Source organism: Prionailurus viverrinus, chromosome A1, assembly GCF_022837055.1.
Source record: "Prionailurus viverrinus isolate Anna chromosome A1, UM_Priviv_1.0, whole genome shotgun sequence".
NCBI classification, from domain to species: Eukaryota; Metazoa; Chordata; class Mammalia; order Carnivora; family Felidae; genus Prionailurus; species Prionailurus viverrinus.
Window position 1 is genome coordinate 7,080,857 of NC_062561.1, and position 19,228 is coordinate 7,100,084.

Sequence of the window (19,228 nt, forward strand, 5' to 3'; positions counted from 1 at the left end):
AAAAGGGGTCCCGTCGTTCTGGGGTGCCTCCCTATTTCCCCCCCATTTTACACGAGGAAGCGACGCCGACCACAGGGCATCGAGGAAAAAAGACGGGAGGAGGAATGGATGGAAATGAAGCGAGAGCTGGAGAAAGATGCGGGAGATGTGGGGAGGCCGTGAACTACGCCGCTGCTCACACCCCCGCTGTCACCAGGCACCTCGGCAGACGCCCTCTGCGGTCCCCGGGGCTCAGGGCGTGGGCAGCAGGTCACCTACCGGGTTTCGGGTGGGCCTTTCCCAGCTCCCGGAGTCGCAGGCGCTCCTCGTGGATCTGTGCCCCCGTCAGGAGCTGGTACTGCGGGGGCTCCGCGCCGCTGTCCCTTGTCACGAGCCTCAGGTCCCGCTCGTTCATGAGCCTGATCACGTCTGCTCGGTGCATGTTGCCCAAGTCGTTGCCCGCCTCATCCAGCACGTGAATAACCCGCTCGTGAATTTTTCTTCCGATGTTGCTAAGAGCTGGTTCATTCTTCTTTTTCTTCTTCCTCTCGTCCTGGGTGTCTGCAACAGTACCGGAAGCTTTTGCGTGAATCGGGCAGGACAGTCTCGGGCCAGAAGCTCGGAGGGACGGCCGTGCTGGTGCGGTCTGGCGCAGGGTGTATGTACCAGGACATCTAATGCAATTATTTCCAGTCTTTACGGTATGCAACGTTAGCCTCTTTAGAAGAAGAGTGGCCATCCTAAAAAGTAGGGAGAAAGGTTTGTTACCGTGCCATCATTTCATCCCCGTGGTCTGATAACGGTGCACGGAGGGCGTGTGTGGGGCTGCAGGCCTGTGTCATCTGCAAACATTGTGGACCCGTGCACAGGAAATTTCCACCAATGACATGGACTGTCAGGTGACTGTAGTCACACTAGGTCACGGTGGTCCTGGCTCCAGTGCAAGTTACTGTCAGAACAAGCCGTATTTGCACAGTGCTTTCGTTTTCCATTGTTTCCTCCCCCAGTGCTAGCGCATTTGATCTATTTCCCGAGCTGCCTCATTTGATCTATTTCCCAAGCACTACAGTGCTGACTCTGAGAGCAAGTATCATCCTACAGGTTTACTTAGAAGGCAGTACATAACATCCTCGGCGATTCATAAATACCAAGTCATAAACTGTGAATACAGTCAGCTGTTGAGAACTTATCAGTGTATCTGGAGGTATCCAGAACACAAAAGCGCTATTCTGGGAAAGCTGGGAGCACTCTGGGAGGACTCTCAGAGAGGAAATATCCCGACAGGAATCAAAGTGCCGCCCTCATAAACCGAACGGATGACTCACGAGGTAATAAGGGGTGACGACGACCAAGCGTTAACTAAGCGTTAGGCACACGGGGTGAAGCTGGTTTACTGCATGGGAATAATCGCTGCTCTTATTAACGGCATTTTGGCTTTTCACTTGCTTCTCTCGCCCACTAAGTGTCTCTCTCCTTCCATTTGCACGTTAGGCCAAGCCCCGAGGTGCGGGCTGGAGGGATGAGAGGACCCACTCGCATCCTCTGGGGTTTGCTGAGTAACACAAGAACTCAGGGAGGGGGCCCTGTCCACGACAAAAGAGGAAAGGACGAGGTGCCTTCAGCAGTGCTTCTCAAAGAATGGTCCCCAGGTCACCTGCAATGAGAGTCACCTGGAGTGTTCCCTAGAACCGGAAACCCCCTCTGGTCGCTAGCTTGGATCTCACTGGGCTGTACGACCACCGATCCTGCCCTCATCACCCCCGCCTCACGCCTCTGGTGGCAAGTGATGCGACCAAAAAAAAAAAAGACACGGTAAATAGAGTGAAAGTGAAGGGATGCACGCAATCTCACCGTCCTAGCTGGATAACACCCGCCACGGGCTGCCCTGGCTCCGGCCTCTCCCCTGACTCCCCAACTTGTAGAGTTGCCTGCCGCCCCGACCTGTCCGCTAAGACATCGGACGTCACCCACAGGGAACACCACCGCCCCCGTGCTCTCGCTCCTCCCTCGGTCTTCCCTAGCTCATGGAAAGGCCGCATGCCCTTCCGGCTGCTCAAGGCCCCAGACAGCAAAGGCATCCTTCCCTCGCCTTTTCTCTCAGCGATTCGTCGGTCCGGCTCTGTTCACCCTCTACAAACCTCCGCGATCCAACCCCCCCCCCCCCTTCCCTATTGCTATCACCCCCCTCCGAAGACAGCATCCTCTCTCACCTGGTGTACGGGTCCTGGCCCCCCGCCGGCACTCGGCTTCTGCCCTTCCCCCCTGTAACTGATCACCCACGTGACGCCCAGCGGTCCTTTTACAAGGTACACGGCAGATGACGCCCCTCCTCTGCTCGTCACCCTCCACCGGTTTCCATCTCACTCCGGGGGACAAAGCCAAGCCCCTGAAGGGGCCGCCAGCGGCCCCCAGCCACCTCTGCCCGCAGCACCTGCCCCGCCTCCGCGGCGCGGTTCCAGCCTCGATGGCCTGTGAACAGTCTTCCTCCGGACGCATGTAACGCGGGTAGATCCGCCGCGCAGCCGGCTGCGTGCTTCGCGAACCCGGGGGCTCGGCCCCAGGGTTACTGCTCAGCGAGGCCTCCCTGCCCGCTCTGTAGAATACCGCACCCTCCATCGCTTTCAAAGCCATTGCCTTGCCTTTACAGACGTCCCCTGCCGGACATACTATCTGGTTATTTGCACACATGTTCACAACCAGTCCCATTCTGTTCGTGGCTGCCTTCCGAACGCTAGAGCCCAGAGCCCAGTGCAGCCTGGACGTGCTCAGTGAATGTCTGAGACAAGGGGAACAGCCGGGAGGGACCTCTGCGCGTCACTCCCTAGCACTGTGCTGGGGTCCCCCGGCTTCGCATTCTGGCTGGCACTTCACGTGTCCGCTGACCTTAGTGAGATCTATGGCCAACGCTCCACCCCCGGTGAATGGGATGAATTCCCTTTCGGTCCTTACCTGGTTGGGGACTCCCCCCACCCCCGGTCCTTGTGCTAAAGGCTCTAGGACAGGAGCAAATTGGATTTTAAATAGCTGCCATAGCACTGTTTCACCAAAAAGCCAGGTATTTGTTGCTGGAGGAAGCCCCCAAACCCAAAAAGCAGGACAGTCTGAAGAGACCAGAGATGACCTTTTTTCCACTTATCATCAGGAAAACAGCCGCAGCACCAAATTTCACAGTGAGTTAGGACGGCCCCGGCAGTAACAGATGAAAGCTGACGCATCGTGTGTAATGAATCCTCAATACATTAAAACAGATAATATTAATTCCAAATGTAGGATTTTTGACAACAAGTAAGCAAATAACAGACAAGGCATAGGAAAAAGATGAAAAGAAATTTATGAAGACCCTGGCTGTCTGTGGTCGAAGACCCAAGTGATTTTGTCCCCCTATCCTTCTTGCCATTTTTTTCCTCAATCTTTTACAGGGAAGAAGTATTTCTATTTATGTATTTAGTTTTAATTTTATTTTAAGTAGGCTCCACGCCCAATGGGGGCTTGAACTCACGACCCTGAGATCAAGAGTCACATGCTCTACCCACTGAGCCAGCCAGGAGCCCCTGGAAGAAGTATTTTTTATACTAGTACATTTATTTACAAAATAAAGACTATTTCAGAATAATGATGGGGAATTGTTTTGAAAGCTTTAAAAACACTTTCCAAGAAGAGAAAAGGTAGAGAAATACCGTAACCACGTTTTTCTTTAAGTTCTTTACCATTACTTACATTTTAGAGAGTTTCAAATTTCCTGGATTTACACAGCAATTAAGCTCCAATACGAGCTCCATTTTGGCTTTACGTCAGCAAAGCTGAACAGGTACACATTCCTTCAAAATAAGCTTTTCATAGATTAAAAACATAAATACGCAGTTAAGAAAAAAGAGCTGCGAGATTACTCAATCTGAACCGCAAATCCCACCTTAGGTTCAAATAATTAAAAAACTTGTCATTAGGAAAAGTTTCAAACATGTCCCGGAAGAATAGTATAATCAAACCCTAAGCATCCCTCACGCAGCCTCATAATTAATAGAATGTGGCCAAACCCGCCTCCTCTCGGCCTGGGCTATTCCCCTCCCCCCACCCCCCTTGCCAGCCACCCATGAACTACTTCAAGGTAAATCCTATCTTGCCAACAAATACTTCAATATGTCATTCAATATGTCGTCTCTAGGAGGTTAGGACTCTTTTATCTGTTTTTAAAATTTATTTTAGAGAGGGGGCGCCCGGGTGGCTCAGTTGGTTGAACGCCCGACCTCAGCTTAGGTCATGATCTCACGGTTCGTGGGTTCGAGCCCTGAGTCGGGGTTTGTGCTGACAGTGCGGAGCCTGGGGCCTGCTTCGGATTCTGTGTCTCCCTCTCTCTGTCTCTCCCCTGCTCATGCTCTATGAGTGGCTCTCTCTCAAAATTAAACATAAAAAAACATTATTTTAGAGACAGAGAGCTCTTGAGCAGCAGGGGTGGGGGTGGGGAGGGGAGAGAATATCTTAAGCAGACTCCATGCTCAGGGCAGAGCCCGATGTGGGGCTCGATCCTATGACCCTGGGATCATGACTTGAGCCGAAGTCAAGAGTGGGATGCTTAACTGACCGAGCCACCCAGGCGCCCCTCTTTTATCTTTTTAATAACCATGATAACGCTACCCCAACTAATGATCATTCCTTTAAATATCCAGTTTTCTGATTGCCCCGATAATACTTTAATATCGTTTGTAGACATTTCATTCACGGCTCGGTAGCATGGACAGACTCCCACTGGCCAAATGTGCGGTAATTTCACCATTAAAGAATAATGGCTGAAAGTTATTTCAACACACCGAATACGCAAAAATCTATCAAAAAGAAAGATCGTTTGCCAGAGCCCTGTGTGACTATTACCCTGACTCCTCACTGTGAAAATTGGTCAAGAAAAAGAACGAAGCGTCATCCTACCTCTTTAGGAAGAACTACAATCAGTAATCATCCCCAGTTGGTGAAGGAAAAGCTCTTCGTTAGAGGAGAATGCCAGCTAATAAATGGAGAAGAGAAGTAATTTACAAATCACCATTTTGCCACCTTCAATCAAATCACGGATTCAGGCACGGATGGAGGCAAAATCATGAGGTAAAAAGCTAATGAGGAAACGAGGTATTCATATGGTGCCGAAGGGCAGCGCAAAGATTACCTGCAAATCGAAATGGGGAAAACACACTTTGGCCGTCACCCTGCCTGACCTAAGGTCAGACTCAGCATCCCGCCGGTGGGAAGAAGCCAACATCCTAGGGCATGCCTCCTTGTGCAGTGTGGCACCTGTTCGGTGCCTTCTGCAAAGCAGTCCTGGCTGGAAAAGGTCTAACAGGAACCTGGTCTAGCCTCTACACTTAGCTTCCAGTTTCCAAGGAATACAAGGGCCAGACTCAGAGAGGAACAAATCAGATGACAGCACAAGGAAACAATCGGACAGATCCAGACTGTAGGACAAGACAACTGGCTCGGTGTCTTTAAAAAAAAAGTCAGTGTTATGGGGAATGAAAAGGGAGGGGGGGGGCCTAATCTTGATTTAAAAAGACAGAGGAGACATAATGATAAAATACAGTGTGTTTGAAAAAAGCAACTGAAAAGGTATGTTGAGATATAGGGGACAAACTCTCACCGCTGTTGTTTAACATAGTGTTGGAAGTTCTAGCATCAGCAATCAGACAACAAAAGGAAATCAGAGGCATCAAAATTGGCAAAGACGAAGTCAAGCTTTCACTTTTTGCAGATGACATGATATTATACATGGAAAACCCGATAGACTCCACCAAAAGTCTGCTAGAACTGATACATGAATTGAGCAAAGTCGCAGGATACAAAATTAATGTACAGAAATCAGTTGCATTTTTATACACCAATAATGAAGCGAAAGAAAGACAAATAAAGAGACTGATCCCATTCACAATTGCACCAAGAATCATAAAATACCTAGGAATAAACCTAACCAAAGATGTAAAAGATCTGTATGCTGAAAACCATAGAAAGCTTATGAAGGAAATTGAGGAAGATACAAAGAAATGGAAAAACATTCTGTGCTCATGGATTGAAATAACTATTGTTAAAATGTCAATACTACCCAAAGCAATCTACACACTCAATGCAATCCCAATCAAAATTGCACCAGCATTCTTCTCGAAGCTAGAACAAGCAATCCTAAAATTCATGTGGAACCACAAAAGGCCCCGAATAGCCAAAGTAATATTGAAGGAGAAAACCAAAGCAGGAGGCATCACAATCCCAGACTTTAGCCTCTACTACAAAGGTGTAATCATCAAGACAGTATGGTGTTGGCACAAAAACAGACATAGACCAATGGAATAGAATAGAGACTCCAGAATTGGACCCACAAATCTATGGCCAACTAATCTTTGACAAAGCAGGAAAAGAATATCCCCAACAGAAAAAAGACAGTCTCTTTAACAAATGGTGCTGGGAGAACTGGACAGCAACATGCAGAAGATTGAAACTAGACCCTTTCTTACACCATTCACAAAAATAAACTCAAAATGGATAAAGGACCTGAATGTGAGGAAACCATCAAAACCCTAGAGGAGAAAGCAGGAAAAAACCTCTCTGACCTCAGCCTCAGCAATTTCTTACTCGACACATCTCCAAAGGCAAGGGAATTAAAAGCAAAAATGAACTACTGGGACTTTGTGAAGATAAAAAGCTTCTGCACTGCAAAGGAAACAATCAACAAAACTAAAAGGCAACCGACGGAATGGGAAAAGATATTTGCAGATGACATATCGGACAAAGGGCTAGTATCCAAACTCTACAAAGAACTCCCCAAACTCCACACCCGAAAAACAAATAATCCAGTGAAGAAATGGGCAGAAGACATGAATAGACACTTCTCCAAAGAAGACATCCAGATGGCACATGAAAAGATGCTCAACGTCACCCATTATCAGGGAAATACAAATCAAAACCATACTGAGATACCACCTCACGCCAGTCAGAGTGGCTAATATGAACAAATCAGGAGACTATAGATGCTGGCAAGGATGTGGAGAAACGGGAACCCTCTTGCACTGTTGGTGGGAATGCAAACTGGTGCAGCCGCTCTGGAAAACAGCGTGGAGGTTCCTCAAAAAATTAAAAATAGATCTACCTTATGACCCAGCAAGAGCACTGCTAGGAATTCACCCAAGGGATATAGGAGTGCTGACGCATAGGGGCACGTGTACCCCAATATTTATAGCAGCACTTTCAACAATAGCCAAATTATGGAAAGAGCCTAAATGTCCATCAACTGACGAATGGATAAAGAAATTGTGGTTTATATATACAATGGAATACTACTTGGCAATGAGAAAGAATGAAATCTGGCCATTTGCACCAATGTGGATAGAACTGGAGAGTGTTATGCTAAGTGAAATAAGTCAGGCAGAGAAAGACAGATACCATATGTTTTCACTCATATGTGGATCCTGAGAAACTCAACAGAAGACTAGGGGGGAGGGGAAGGGGGGAAAAAGTTATAGAGAGGGAAGGAGGCAAACCATAACAGACTCTTAAACACGGAGAACAAACTGAGGGTTGATGGGGGGTGGGGAGAGGGGAAAGTGGGTGATGGGCATGGAGGAGGGCACCTGTTGGGATGAGCCCTGGGTGTTGTATGGAAACCAGTCTGACAATAAATTGTAAAAGAAAAAAAGAGAGATACAGGGGACAAGCTGGATATGGACGAGATTCCTGATGGACCAGATGCTACCAGAGAAGTCCTGTGCATGGTCTCAGGGACAATGCCCTTCTTGGGAGGGGACTTGGTTGTTTGTGGGGTAGAGGACTGTGACATCTGCCACTTACTCTGACAGGATGCGGCGGAAAATATACGTGCAGTATGGCAACACTTGCTGAATCGACGTTATGGTTACACGGGTGTTCTGTTACCAGTCTTGCAACCTCTCTGTATAATTTTGTTCATAATTAAAAAGTTTTTAGGGGCACCTGGGTGGCTCAGTCGGTTAAGTGTCCGACTTCAGCTCAGGTCATGATCTCACAGCTTGTGAGTTCGAGCCCCGCGTCGGGCTCTGTGCTGACAGCTCGGAGCCCGGAGCCTGCTTCGGATTCTGTGTCTCCCTCTCTCTCTCTGCCCCTCCCCTGCTAATTCTCTCTTTCTCTCTCAAATAAATAAACATTAAAAAATTTTGAAGAAAGTTTTTAGAAGAGAAGCAACTGTCCACGGGAAGGAAAAAGTCCACCAGTCATGCAATTATGATTGTTCCAGTCTAAACAGGCTACAGATTTCACTATAATTTAATAAGCTGGCACTCTGGCTTTACGCACCTTTAAAAAATGTTCTCTTCATTAGTTTCAGTGCTGTATCTAAATGAAGCCTATGTCTGGGGACTTAACAGATTTAAAAGTCTGAAGTTTTTAATAATGCAGATCGCCTTTATTTCCCCATCTAGTTTTCATCAAAGCAGCCTGAAAGTGTCCCACCGTCGTAAATGGAGATGGTTTCAGCCTGAGGTAGAACTTGTACGATGCTGATTAAAAGTTAACATGTTTTGGAGCAGTGTTTCTCAGAAGCCAGAGGCCTACCAGCATCATCTGGGGATGCTTTTTCAACACACGAGGTGTTTCCTTTTTCCTCTCTTGTTAAGAACCCCTGGGTCAGGGGCGCCTGGGTGGCTCAGTCAGTTAAGCAGCCAACTTCAGCTCAGGTCGTGATCTCACGGCTCGTGAGTTCGAGCCCCACGTCGGGCTCTGTGCTGACAGCTCGGAGCCTGGAGCCTGCTTCAGATTCTGTCTCCCTTTCTCTGCCCTTCCTCCGCAAAAAAACAAACAAACACCCGCTGGGTCAGGACCCCCTCAAAACAAGAAGACATAAGGAAATAATAAAACATTATTATTATTATTTTTTGAAGTTTATTTATTTATTTTGAGAGAGACAGAGAGTGTAAGCAGGGGAGGGGCAGAGAGAGGGGGAGAGCCAGAGAATCCGAAACCAGGCTCCGTACGGTTAGCACAGAGCCCCATGCGGGGGCTCCAACTCATGAACCTTGAGATCACAACCCGAGCTGAATTCAGGAGTTGGACAGTGAACACACTGAGCCATCCAGGCGCCCCAAGAATAAAACACGATAATGTTAAGTGGGTTCAAATAGTTTAAGCTATAGGATGTCTGGGGTTATGAGAACAAAGGTTAAGAACCCTTTCAAGGTGGACGTAAAATAGGAAGCCTTGCTCTCTCATAAGATTTCTCTGATTAAATGTCTCCGATACTCTGTCAAACAAACAGTAGGCTGAATGAGCCAGTGGTCTGAATCGAAATAGAAATGCTTACATTCTCATGACAATATCGGTGCACTTGGTTACTTTCTGCCACAGCTATCCCTTCTGAGACATCCAAAACTATTTTAAAAGCCAATTATCTTAAAGTCGTTTACTTACATCACACAATTTTATAGTATGGGTATCCATTTCTGGTCTCATGGTAACTCAGACCTTACTAAGATCATCCTAAACTGGGGGGATCTGCATCTAGTTGTAGTTTTTAATTCGGTAGCTAACTCTACCTCTAGGGGGGGAAAAAACAACCATATAATTTCTTTTTTTTTTTTTTTTATTCCTTATTTACTTGAGACTGGATGGCCCCAAATGTATCCCGCAAGCCCTGGAGGATAAACTGACAAGTGCCCTCAAACCCCTTCACCCCTACTAATTTCGGTCCTCTCTCCACTGCTTGGATCTCTTCAACACCATCACTAACCTGCCTGGGACCATGGGAGAAAAATGACAGCTGCATTATTCCAAGTGCACACAACGCGGAATAGCTTTAGTGTTTGACCCACATATTCCATAAGAAATTGAAACGATTCTAAATATTAAGCCATAAAGCGGGACATTATGAAATAAACATGTGGCTACCATGAAATAAACATGTGGCTACTTCCATACGCTGTGTATTTCTGGTGAGCTTAGGGCTGCGTTATCTTTTCACATTGGTCTGCAGTTGTTTAAAATGAACAATATTCTTTGAGGACTAGTTTCTTCCCATTTTTATTATGAAAATGTTTAAACATACAGAAAAGTTGAAAGACTATACAGTGAACACCCAATACCCATTCATCTAGATGCTACATGTTGCTATCCTTGTTTTATTTATCTATTCCTTCTTCCATCCCTTTGTGTTCGGATACATTTCAAAGTAGATTGCAGACATTGGTACACGTCATCCTCAAATACTTCTGCATGCACACCATGAACTAGGGTTCACTATTTGTTTACGATTCCTTTCACTTTGGGGCAAAATGTACATACAATGACATGTACAAACCTTAACTGTATCTTTTAATCGGTTTTGACAAGTACCAACATCTCTGGAACCAAAACTCCTGCCAACGTGTAGAATATTACCATCACCCCAGAAAGTTCTCTCATGCTTCTTCCAAGTCAGTCCCCGTCCCCAGCCAGGGGCAAAGACTATCCTCATATTTTTCCACCAGTCTGCCCTAAGATTTCATATAAATGGAACCACGCAGTATGTACTCTTTGTTGAAAGGCATCTCAGCATGTTTTGGGGACTCAGCTGTGTTGTTGCAAGTATCATCAGTTTGTTCCTTTTTATTTCAGAGGATTGTCCCAGTGTATGAACATACTTCGGATTTTAAACCCAGTTTTCTGTTGAGGAACATTTAGACCGTTCCTGGTTTGGGGCTATCATGAGGAAGGTTGCTAGTCATATACAAGAAAAAAAAAAAGTGGCCAAGTCATTACTGCTACAAAGGACAGCTGCATTCCCCTTGATAGATTATTTTGCATTACTTTTGGTGGTATCTCTTCAGGAGGAACTGTCACGAACCTTCTCGGAAAATGATTTACATATGTGGTTATGATATGTGGATACGATACAGGTTATGATCCTGTCCTGTAAGAGATTAAATTGCTTGCACCCTCACTGATATTTTGCTGATATTCACAAGCTCGTATTTACTGATGTTATTTCCAGAGAGGTTGGATCAAAGTTACATAGAGTCTAGTGAACTAAGTATTTGTGAAATTAACTTCGCCAATCCCTAGGGCTTTAAGAAGCCTCTCACACCTCTCACAGGAGTTTCACAAAGTCCTTGCTTCTGCCTGTCGACCTGCCAACTAGCCATCTGCCCCATTCCAACGGGTTTGAGCTGTACAGCTTTAATCCCAGAGGACTGAAGCATGGTCACTGACCTTGCCCGCTGCTGTCCCTTGGCCCTGGTTTTGCTCTTCCGTAAGGAGAACAAAGTACTCTCCATACTCGGGTTGGCTTTGTAAGAGCTAGAACGTTGATTTGCAACACTGGAAGAAGCCAACACATGTCTCTGGCCAATTTCTTAACCACATTTCTTTAGCTACGACATTTTTCATTTATTTTCTATTTTAGTTATTTTACTGAAATAGCTTAATAACCAACCATCCAGGAAACTTTTTTTTTTTTTTAAGCTTTAAATCCAGAGCTACAGACTCAACATTAACGTCGGACTTATTCCTGTACATGAATCTTCTACACGGTCATTTCCTCTTCCACAACCGTCATCTCAGGGACCAGCATCACAGTCCACCCAGAGCCACATCGCTTCCGTTTTTGCTCTCCCTCACTCTCCTAGCTAACCCAACACCAAGTCTCACAAATTTTACTTCCTAACACCACTCAAAATCCATCCACTTCTCTCCATAGCCACTGCCACCAATCTAGTTCAAATCATCTTGAACTTGGACCTCTCTTGTCTGGATTCCCACAGGTCTCCTAACTACACACTTGAACCCTGCAATCCCTTCCCGTCTCTGCGTTGCTCTCACCACACCCCATGCCCTCCTCACCTCAAAACCGCCCCAAATTACAGGCCAACATCGTTCATGAGGCCAAAGGCTCTTGCCACGTCTCTAGCATCGTTCTATACCAAACTTCTTCCTCGTCTAAACAACACTGGCGGTGCAGGGTTGAAATGCTCTTCCCTTAAGCTTAGGATAAGCCAGATCATTGTTCAGTGCTCCCTTTCTCTGGGCATTCTTCGGATTACCTTCCAAACTACTCCCATCAGCCACTACTCTCCCTGCTCCCTCATCTGTTTGTGGAGCTCAACATCAAGTGCTTGTACAGTATAGTTTATCTGTCCTTTATGACCCTTACCGCAATTACAATTTTGTGATTTTCTTACTGCTGTTTCTCTCCTTTACTAGACGGCAAGTTCTCAGAGGCTGGGAACGAATCTCAGTTCTCTTTTACGGTATCTTCCGCGGCACAAGAAACAGTCGTTGACTTTACAGACTCCCCTCCACTCTCTGTACTTAGACGGAGGCCTTCCACGAAAGTGGAACTGAGGCTTTTCAAGTCGGAAAGCTATTTACTTCTTTCAAGAGTCTTAAGCCATGGAGCCTATTAAACAGTAAATCGGAAAAACCGAGATCCCGCAATCGCTCAGTAACCCTCCCCGCCACGGCCTCCTCCGGAGGCTACGGGTTCTAGAAAAGGCACGTGGCCGAAGCCAGGGACTACAGTACAGGACGCGGAGCGCCTCCGCAGAACGGACCGCGGTCAAGTGTTTCGGCTGCGGCCACGCCCACGCCGGGAAGCGGGGGGGGGGCGGGGGATGGGGGTCTCTCGGCGCGCCTCTGCCAGAGAAGGGGCGTGGGGACGTGGGGCGTGCGTGCGTGCCCGTACGTGCGCCCCGATGGCGGGGCGGGCCGCCCAGGGGAGCGGGAGGAGGCCGGCGTCCAGACTCGGTTCCGCGGCGTCCCGGTCCCAAAAACGGCCCTAGAGGCCGGCCGGATCCCCAGCCCCGCGGCAGGGCCTGCGGCGCCCCTCCGCGCTCCGCTCGGCGGCTAGGGCGGCACTGACCTTCCAGGGACACGGCCGAGCGCGAGGCCGCTCCCTCCGCAGGTCTGTGCCTAAGCCCAAGCCCTCCTGCCACAGGCCCCCTCACCCCCTCGGCGCCCCTGGCCTTTAGCTGTACCTGTGCCGGGCCGACGATTGGTAGGTCTGGCGAAGAAGCCTGGGAACGGCCCTCGCGGCGAGGCCCTCTTCGCCCTCCGTAGTGGGCGGGGCTTCGGCCCGCGTCTTTTAAAGGAAAGGTGACGTAGGGAGGAGCGCCTTCCAGCCGGCGGGCAGAGGTCCTCCGACAGAAAGTGCGGAGGGCGAGGGGCGGTTCCTGCGCCTCCTCTCTTTTAATTTAACGTTGACTAAAATATTTCGTCAGTGTTCTTGTAGTTACCGTGATTTAAGGAGCACTGCCCCCGGTTTGCAGGTGAGCAAACAGATCCGGGAAATAAAAGACCGTCTTAGGTTCCCGAGCGCTGGGTCCCAGGAGACAGATCCGGAGATGGGGCCGGGCGTGTGAGATTCAATGGATGTAACTGGGAGAGCTTCCGGCAGGCCGTCGGTTTTACGAAGGCGAAAACGGGCCGGTGGTGGTGAAGTGGGTTGTCCGGAGTTCGTGGGGTGGTCCCAAAACTCGGGTGCAGTCGGGTGCTCCCGGGTGTCACCTGCTTGTCCGCGAGGCTGCTCTGTGGGTGTCAATTTCCTGCCCTCTCACCTCGTCTTCGATCGGAAATTCCTCAGCGCCCAGTGGAAATCTGCCGTCGTGACTTAGTGAAGCTCCATCATTAGGGAATTTACCGTATTGCAAGCAAACCACGTTTAGAGGATGTTATAGCCCCGCCAACACATTGCTCTATTCTCGTTAAATGACTTCTTGAATCCGATTTTACCTGCTTTATTGCAGATCAAAACACGAGTTCAGCTTTAAGTAGCTCCTTGAGAGCAGAGGCCCAAGTTTCTGTCCCAGTGTCTGGCATCTTACGTGCTATTTTGTTGAAATAGTGAAGTGGGAAACCCAGAAACAGCGTGTAGGTGGCCCGAAGTCCACGGTTAGGATTTGCATGTTGGCCATTTCCAAGTTACACCAGAAGAGTTAGAGATTCATGTTACTCTACCAAAATTATTCCATAATACCAAGATATGAATTTGTTTAGTGTAGATACGGGGATAGAGTGACTATGGGATACCGTGGGTAGGTGCTCAACAATTATGCATATGCCCATTTATAGAATTTACCTGCCAGGCACCGTTCTAGGCATTTTACTTCTCTCAAATCACTTAATCCTCAATACAAGCATCTCACCCTGTTCCAGGGATGAGCGAACTGAAGCATAAAGAGGTTCAGCCAAGGTCATGTACCAGTAGCAGAGTCAAACGTCTGGCTCTTGACCTTGGCTCAGGTCATGATCTCACGGTTGGTGAGTCTGAGCCCCACAGCCGCACAGAATCTGCTTGAAATTCTCTCCCACTTTCTCTGCCTCTCCCCTGCTCATGGGCTCTATCTCCCTCTCAAAGTAAATAAACTAAAAATAAATAAATAATTAAATAAAGGAATGCAGGCAGCCTGAAGCCAGAGTTGGTAGTCTTAATACTAAATATTCCTTCCACTGCTAGACTCAACTAAGGAAGCAGGGGGGTTACAAGTCTGTGAAGGTATTTGTGAAATACGTAAGATTAAAGGGCTTTAGTGCCCAAATTAAGGACTTGAAATTTGGTAAGGTTGCAATTTGAATGAATTCACACGAAGTAATCGTTAGGTAACTGGAGCTACCTGCCAGGACCCCATTGGTATCCCCTCTTTGAAGGCTGTGTGTCCGGTGTAGACGATTCGAGAAGTTTCCTAGACTGTCGTCATCAGATATCTCAAGGAGGAGGCGCTTTAGTGTTCCTGGAAGCAGATGAGCCGGAAAATACACACATTGCAGACATGCCCTCAGAGAGAAGCTTTTTTGTTTGTTTTGTTCTAAATCTCTTCTCTTGAACTGGGCCTTGACCTCCAGGTGAAATGAGATGCGGCAGCTTTTAAAAAGTCATTGGGAGTCTTGGATTCAGCTCCATGGTGGCAGATTTTGGAGACCCTGGAATAAAGATAGTAAAGCAGGTAACTGGCTCGCGTGGGTCCCCTTCCTGTATTTATGGCCTCTAGGGCTCTCAGGAACTTACACACATTCTCAGTTGCTATTGTTTCTACCCATAATTTACAAAAACAAAAACAAAAACCAAAAACCCAAACAGAAGTACTAAAACTCAAATCCAGGGGACTCTAAAACGTTTGCATTTTCCTCCACAGAGTAATTTCCCGGTTAATTCCCACGGTTGGTCCCCAAATGACACGGTTTCTCACACCATGTGCACGTTGGTGTTTTGCTCTGAGAAAGGATTAGAGGGAAATTCCGCCCCTCGCCTTGAAAATCCCCTCTCTCCACAGGCATGGTGGGAATCTTTGGAACAGAGAAGCCCCTGGAGACAGTCTCGGCCTGAGGTCACTGGGGCGCAATGTACCCGCCCCACAAAGTAATTATTCTGCGGGCGATTTCTTCAAAAAGTGATTAACACTCGACTCTGTCGTGATGCCGCAGTCACTACAGACAATAACTTTAAGAGGCTGATCTTCCACTAATGAAATCCTGTGTTTTCTCTGAGGTCACACAGGTGACTCAGAGCCTGCGCGGCTTCACACATTCAGCGTATGCTTCGACACCTAGTTGTTAACGGATCACGGCTAGCTTGTGTATCCCCTCCAACATTACATTGTAAGCTCTCATCAGGACAGTCATCAGACTGTCTCATCAGACAGCAAATAGGGGAATTGAAGTCCATCGTGTGTGAGATCCTACGTAGTCCCTACTAAATCTGGCTGATGGCAGTTGTCTTAATTGGCGGCAACTTTCTCATTACGGTGCCTTCTTAACCGCTAAGAGGGTCCACGCTTTGCTTAATCTGTGTTTACAAGCTTGTCAAGAGGGGCACGGAAGGCAAGGTGCACAAGGGGGTGTGGCTGAGTGTGAGCTAACGCGTCAAAGACACCTTGAAGATACCCTCGGCCCAGTACCATGTGCCCATTATCACAACACACGAAGGCTGGAAACCTTCTCACCGGAGCTCTACTGGTGACCCCCAGGGGGAACTGTGATTCATCTATTCCAGGCGTGTAAACGTTCACACACTTAGAAAACTCCGAGGCAGGGAGATTCAGCCTTCCGTAGGAGCTCATTTCACTGTTTTGAAAGACCGAGGGAATGAATATCTTCCTTCAACCTAAATCCATCACGGGGCTGCGTGTGCCGATTCCCCAGAAGAGCCGGAGACCATCTGGTGACCGCATCTGTGTGAAAACCCTTTCCGTCCTCCCCAACTGTTGCTAGATTCAGAATACGTTGACCACGTGCAAAGTTTCCCGTAACATTAGACTCCAGACCAGTCATTCCTCTTGTCAGAAAATGATGGCACCAATTATCAAAACATGATGGCGGTCGCGAGCAAGGGAGATAAATTCATCTACAATGAATGACCTGTTGTAATAAAGTTTTGGAAAGCTTTCAGGTCTGCCGAATAAAAGAGAGGTCTATCGGGAAGATCCATCTATCTTCTGTGAAAAGTCTTGTGCCACTGAACAAAGCAGAAAATAGCCTCGAGAGTCCCCACTGGAAAAACGAGACCCTTCATGAACGTAATTCCCATTACCGTCATAGGACGTGATGCTAAAGTGCCAACAGCTGGCATGGGAAACTTTGCAGAAGGTACAATGCATACTGGGTAAATCCAAGCACAACAGGACCAAGTTCTTAGCATTTTACATTTTAAATAACACCCACCAATGTTTGCCGACACGTGAGATTTTCTAGCTAGGCTCTTTAAGGAAGGCAACTACAATGTTAGTAACGAGATTTGTCCTCTCACTTTGAGAAGCTCGTCAGATGTGAAGTTTTAACATGCTCACCGGGTCGGGCAGATTTCCACTGTACGTTTCATTGTTTGCCTGCCCCCCCACCCCCTCCCTTAAAGTTGCTAGGTTCTGCTGCAAAGATTTTCGGGGCTGTTTTGTTGGCAGCTTAGGACGCATCCGTGACCTTACCAAAGTGGAAGTGAAAGCTCTCAGTATTTCTTCTTTCTTTCTCTCTTTCTTTCTTTTTTGCAACAGTAAATCTATTAATTTTACAGTCAGTTGAACAGCAATAGGTTAATTTGTTTAAAGTCTGCGTTCACAAAGAAAACCTGGACCGCAGTGGCTTGAATGCCTGAAACTGCAGCGTAGTGGCTGAAGGGTAGACACTCTTACAGCGCGCTCGGGACGGACGCTGGCGGTCCACTGTCACCTGCTTCTCCGCACAGGTGCTGACCCCTCGGTTGATCCGGGGCCTCCTGGCGGGGTAGCGGGAAGGCTGGGCCTTTTGTGTGCTACAGAGAACGCTTTTCCAAGGACTGGGCCCGTTGTCTCCAGCAGCCACAGGAAGCAGAAGAAAGAAGAGGTTAAGGGCCACCGTGAGGGTCAGGATGGGTTAAATTTAGTTAACATCGGAGGTTATAGCTTTTAACAAGAGCTTCAAGAAAACTTATTCGAAGATGCAATTTGTCTCTTCTTTGTCAACGGTTATTATTTTTTTTTTGCCCTATTGATAGTGACAGCCTAACAAAGTTTTTATATGCTGGAGGTTTTCATCCTTTATAGAGAAGAAAGGACTGTGTTCCTAAAGAGAGGTGCAGGTGGGGGACTTTATAAAGCTTCCGTGATTTTCAAATTGGGAGGCTTTAGAATAGGCTCCCTGCTTGGCTAAGTCAAAAATAATCTGTGAGGGATGTTGAAAAAAAAAATCCCCATTAGAAATGGAGGAATGCTTCAGCAGTCAGATGCAGGGGCTCAAGTTTCTAGAAGCTTCTTTGTGTGTGTTTACTTTCAACCACCCCAGCCTAGTTTTCCCAGTTGTTTTTTTCAAAGTTACCAAAGAGGCCCCCTCTTAAGTTTCCACATGTGTGTTTCTTTCCATTTCGAGCATAACACCGGGCACCACTAGTTGTGTGTTATTTCTCCGTGCAAGCAAAGGAGGTAGCCATAGTTTTCTGCATATGTCCTTCATGCCGTTTTCATTCTAGTACTCTGTATTTTCTCTCCACGGACTGAAATCTTCTGGAAATCGGCCTTTGGGAAGAGAGTCCTGTCAACTCTAGCCTTTCAATTGGAAACACACACCTTTCAATAGGTATGATTTACCTAGAACTGATGTTGAGGGTCTTGTGACACGTGAAGGCTTCAGGTATTATTTAACTGCATTTCTACGATAAGAGGCTCGACTTCTTTTTGGTGAGTTTTATACATTCACGGGGCTGAGGTTTTAGAATACTGAACCTGGGTTGCCAGAGCCACGGTTTTGCTCTGATGGTCGGAAGGGTAAGTGTAATCAAATAATCTAAGTGCTGTACTGTAATATGCATTTGACAACATGTTTGCCTTAGGTACAGTGAGGACTCATTTAATTATTATTCGGGAAATACGATGTTTTGCATGAGAGAATCTTCCAGGTACCTAAGCGTACCTTCCAGAAACACACAGAACTTCTAACCACTTTGAATAAAAGCGTCTTATATAATGTATTACAGCATTTTGTATCCTGAAACATGGTATGATGAGTTTCTTAAAGAACAAGGGCATCATTATGACCATCCATTGTTATATGGTGCTGTATAATATAGTCGTGCCTATATCAAGTGCCACTGTACCAAACTGCAGTCGTTTTGAACTTGAAACTTTTGCTTGTCATAGGTTTTCTCACTCCTCTCTTGCCATAACACTGTCAGTGTCCCCTTATTGTTGGTACCCTGCTACCTAGCTTTATAGTTCTCCCTACCTTCTCACATTCCGCTCAAAGTCAAGTTCCGTCTCACCTGGCCTAATGCAGGGGTTGTTTAAGGAGACTGCTGCTCTCCAAATGTCCTTGTTCCAAATCAGCCCTCACACTGCAGCCGGGCTAACCTTGTTTGAGTAAAGCTTCAGCGCCCTCCCCCCCCCCATTTCCTTCTGGCGGGTTCCCTCATCCACCTGCTCAATTGGATTGTGAGCGTCTGCTCTAGCATTTACCACCCTCTTCGATATATCTGTTACCTACTGGAGTTGACAGGTCAGTCAGTTTGCCTGCTTTGCCCAGGCCCCTTCCTCCGCCCCTGAAAGGGGAGCCATCCAGACCCAAATTCCTGCCCTCATTCCCTCTTCCTGCCCACACCTGGTTGCACTAGGGGAGAAGACTGACCTACAAGAATCTAGTCCACAGACTGTGACAACTTACACCTTCCAACCAGGAAATTTGCTGGGTGTCAAAGGGTACTTCTGGCAGAGACAGATACTAATTAGATATTCATCCTGCCTTTTCCCGGGTTCCAGCGGGCACATGGCTGCACGGGGTAAGGAGGGTATGTGCAGCCTCCCTGACAGCTGTGGCCACGTGACCA

The 19,228-nt window shown here is 47.4% G+C and overlaps 1 protein-coding gene and 1 long non-coding RNA gene across 9 annotated transcripts in view; one reads left to right on the top strand and one right to left on the bottom strand.

The window, feature by feature from the left end:
* MTIF3 (mitochondrial translational initiation factor 3) overlaps nucleotides 1-13,019 on the bottom strand; it is a 16,993-nt gene extending 3,974 nt beyond the window's left edge. Inside the window, exons 1-2 of one of the 7 annotated variants that reach the window (XM_047859895.1) lie at nucleotides 12,924-13,019; nucleotides 259-719 (exon numbers count right to left, since the gene is read on the bottom strand). In XM_047859895.1, coding sequence (XP_047715851.1) covers nucleotides 259-718 — 460 coding nt within the window. In that variant the 5' untranslated portion in view covers nucleotide 719; nucleotides 12,924-13,019. Of the gene's footprint in view, nucleotides 1-258; nucleotides 720-1,304; nucleotides 1,599-1,830; nucleotides 2,072-2,189; nucleotides 3,535-3,696; nucleotides 3,922-4,899; nucleotides 4,976-12,100; nucleotides 12,393-12,923 lie in introns of those variants that run through there. The other 6 variants (XM_047859902.1, XM_047859917.1, XM_047859889.1 and 3 more) reach the window with 6 other exon arrangements.
* A 59-nt stretch (nucleotides 13,020-13,078) lies between these two features.
* Nucleotides 13,079-18,376, top strand: LOC125167307 (uncharacterized). 2 transcript variants are annotated; one of them, XR_007152764.1, is made up of 3 exons: nucleotides 13,079-13,214; nucleotides 14,788-14,888; nucleotides 15,216-18,376. It is a non-coding gene; the product is annotated as an uncharacterized LOC125167307 (long non-coding RNA). The 2 variants fall into 2 exon arrangements; XR_007152757.1 differs by lacking the exon at nucleotides 13,079-13,214 and adding an exon at nucleotides 13,623-13,836.
* Nucleotides 18,377-19,228: the final 852 nt, after the last annotated feature.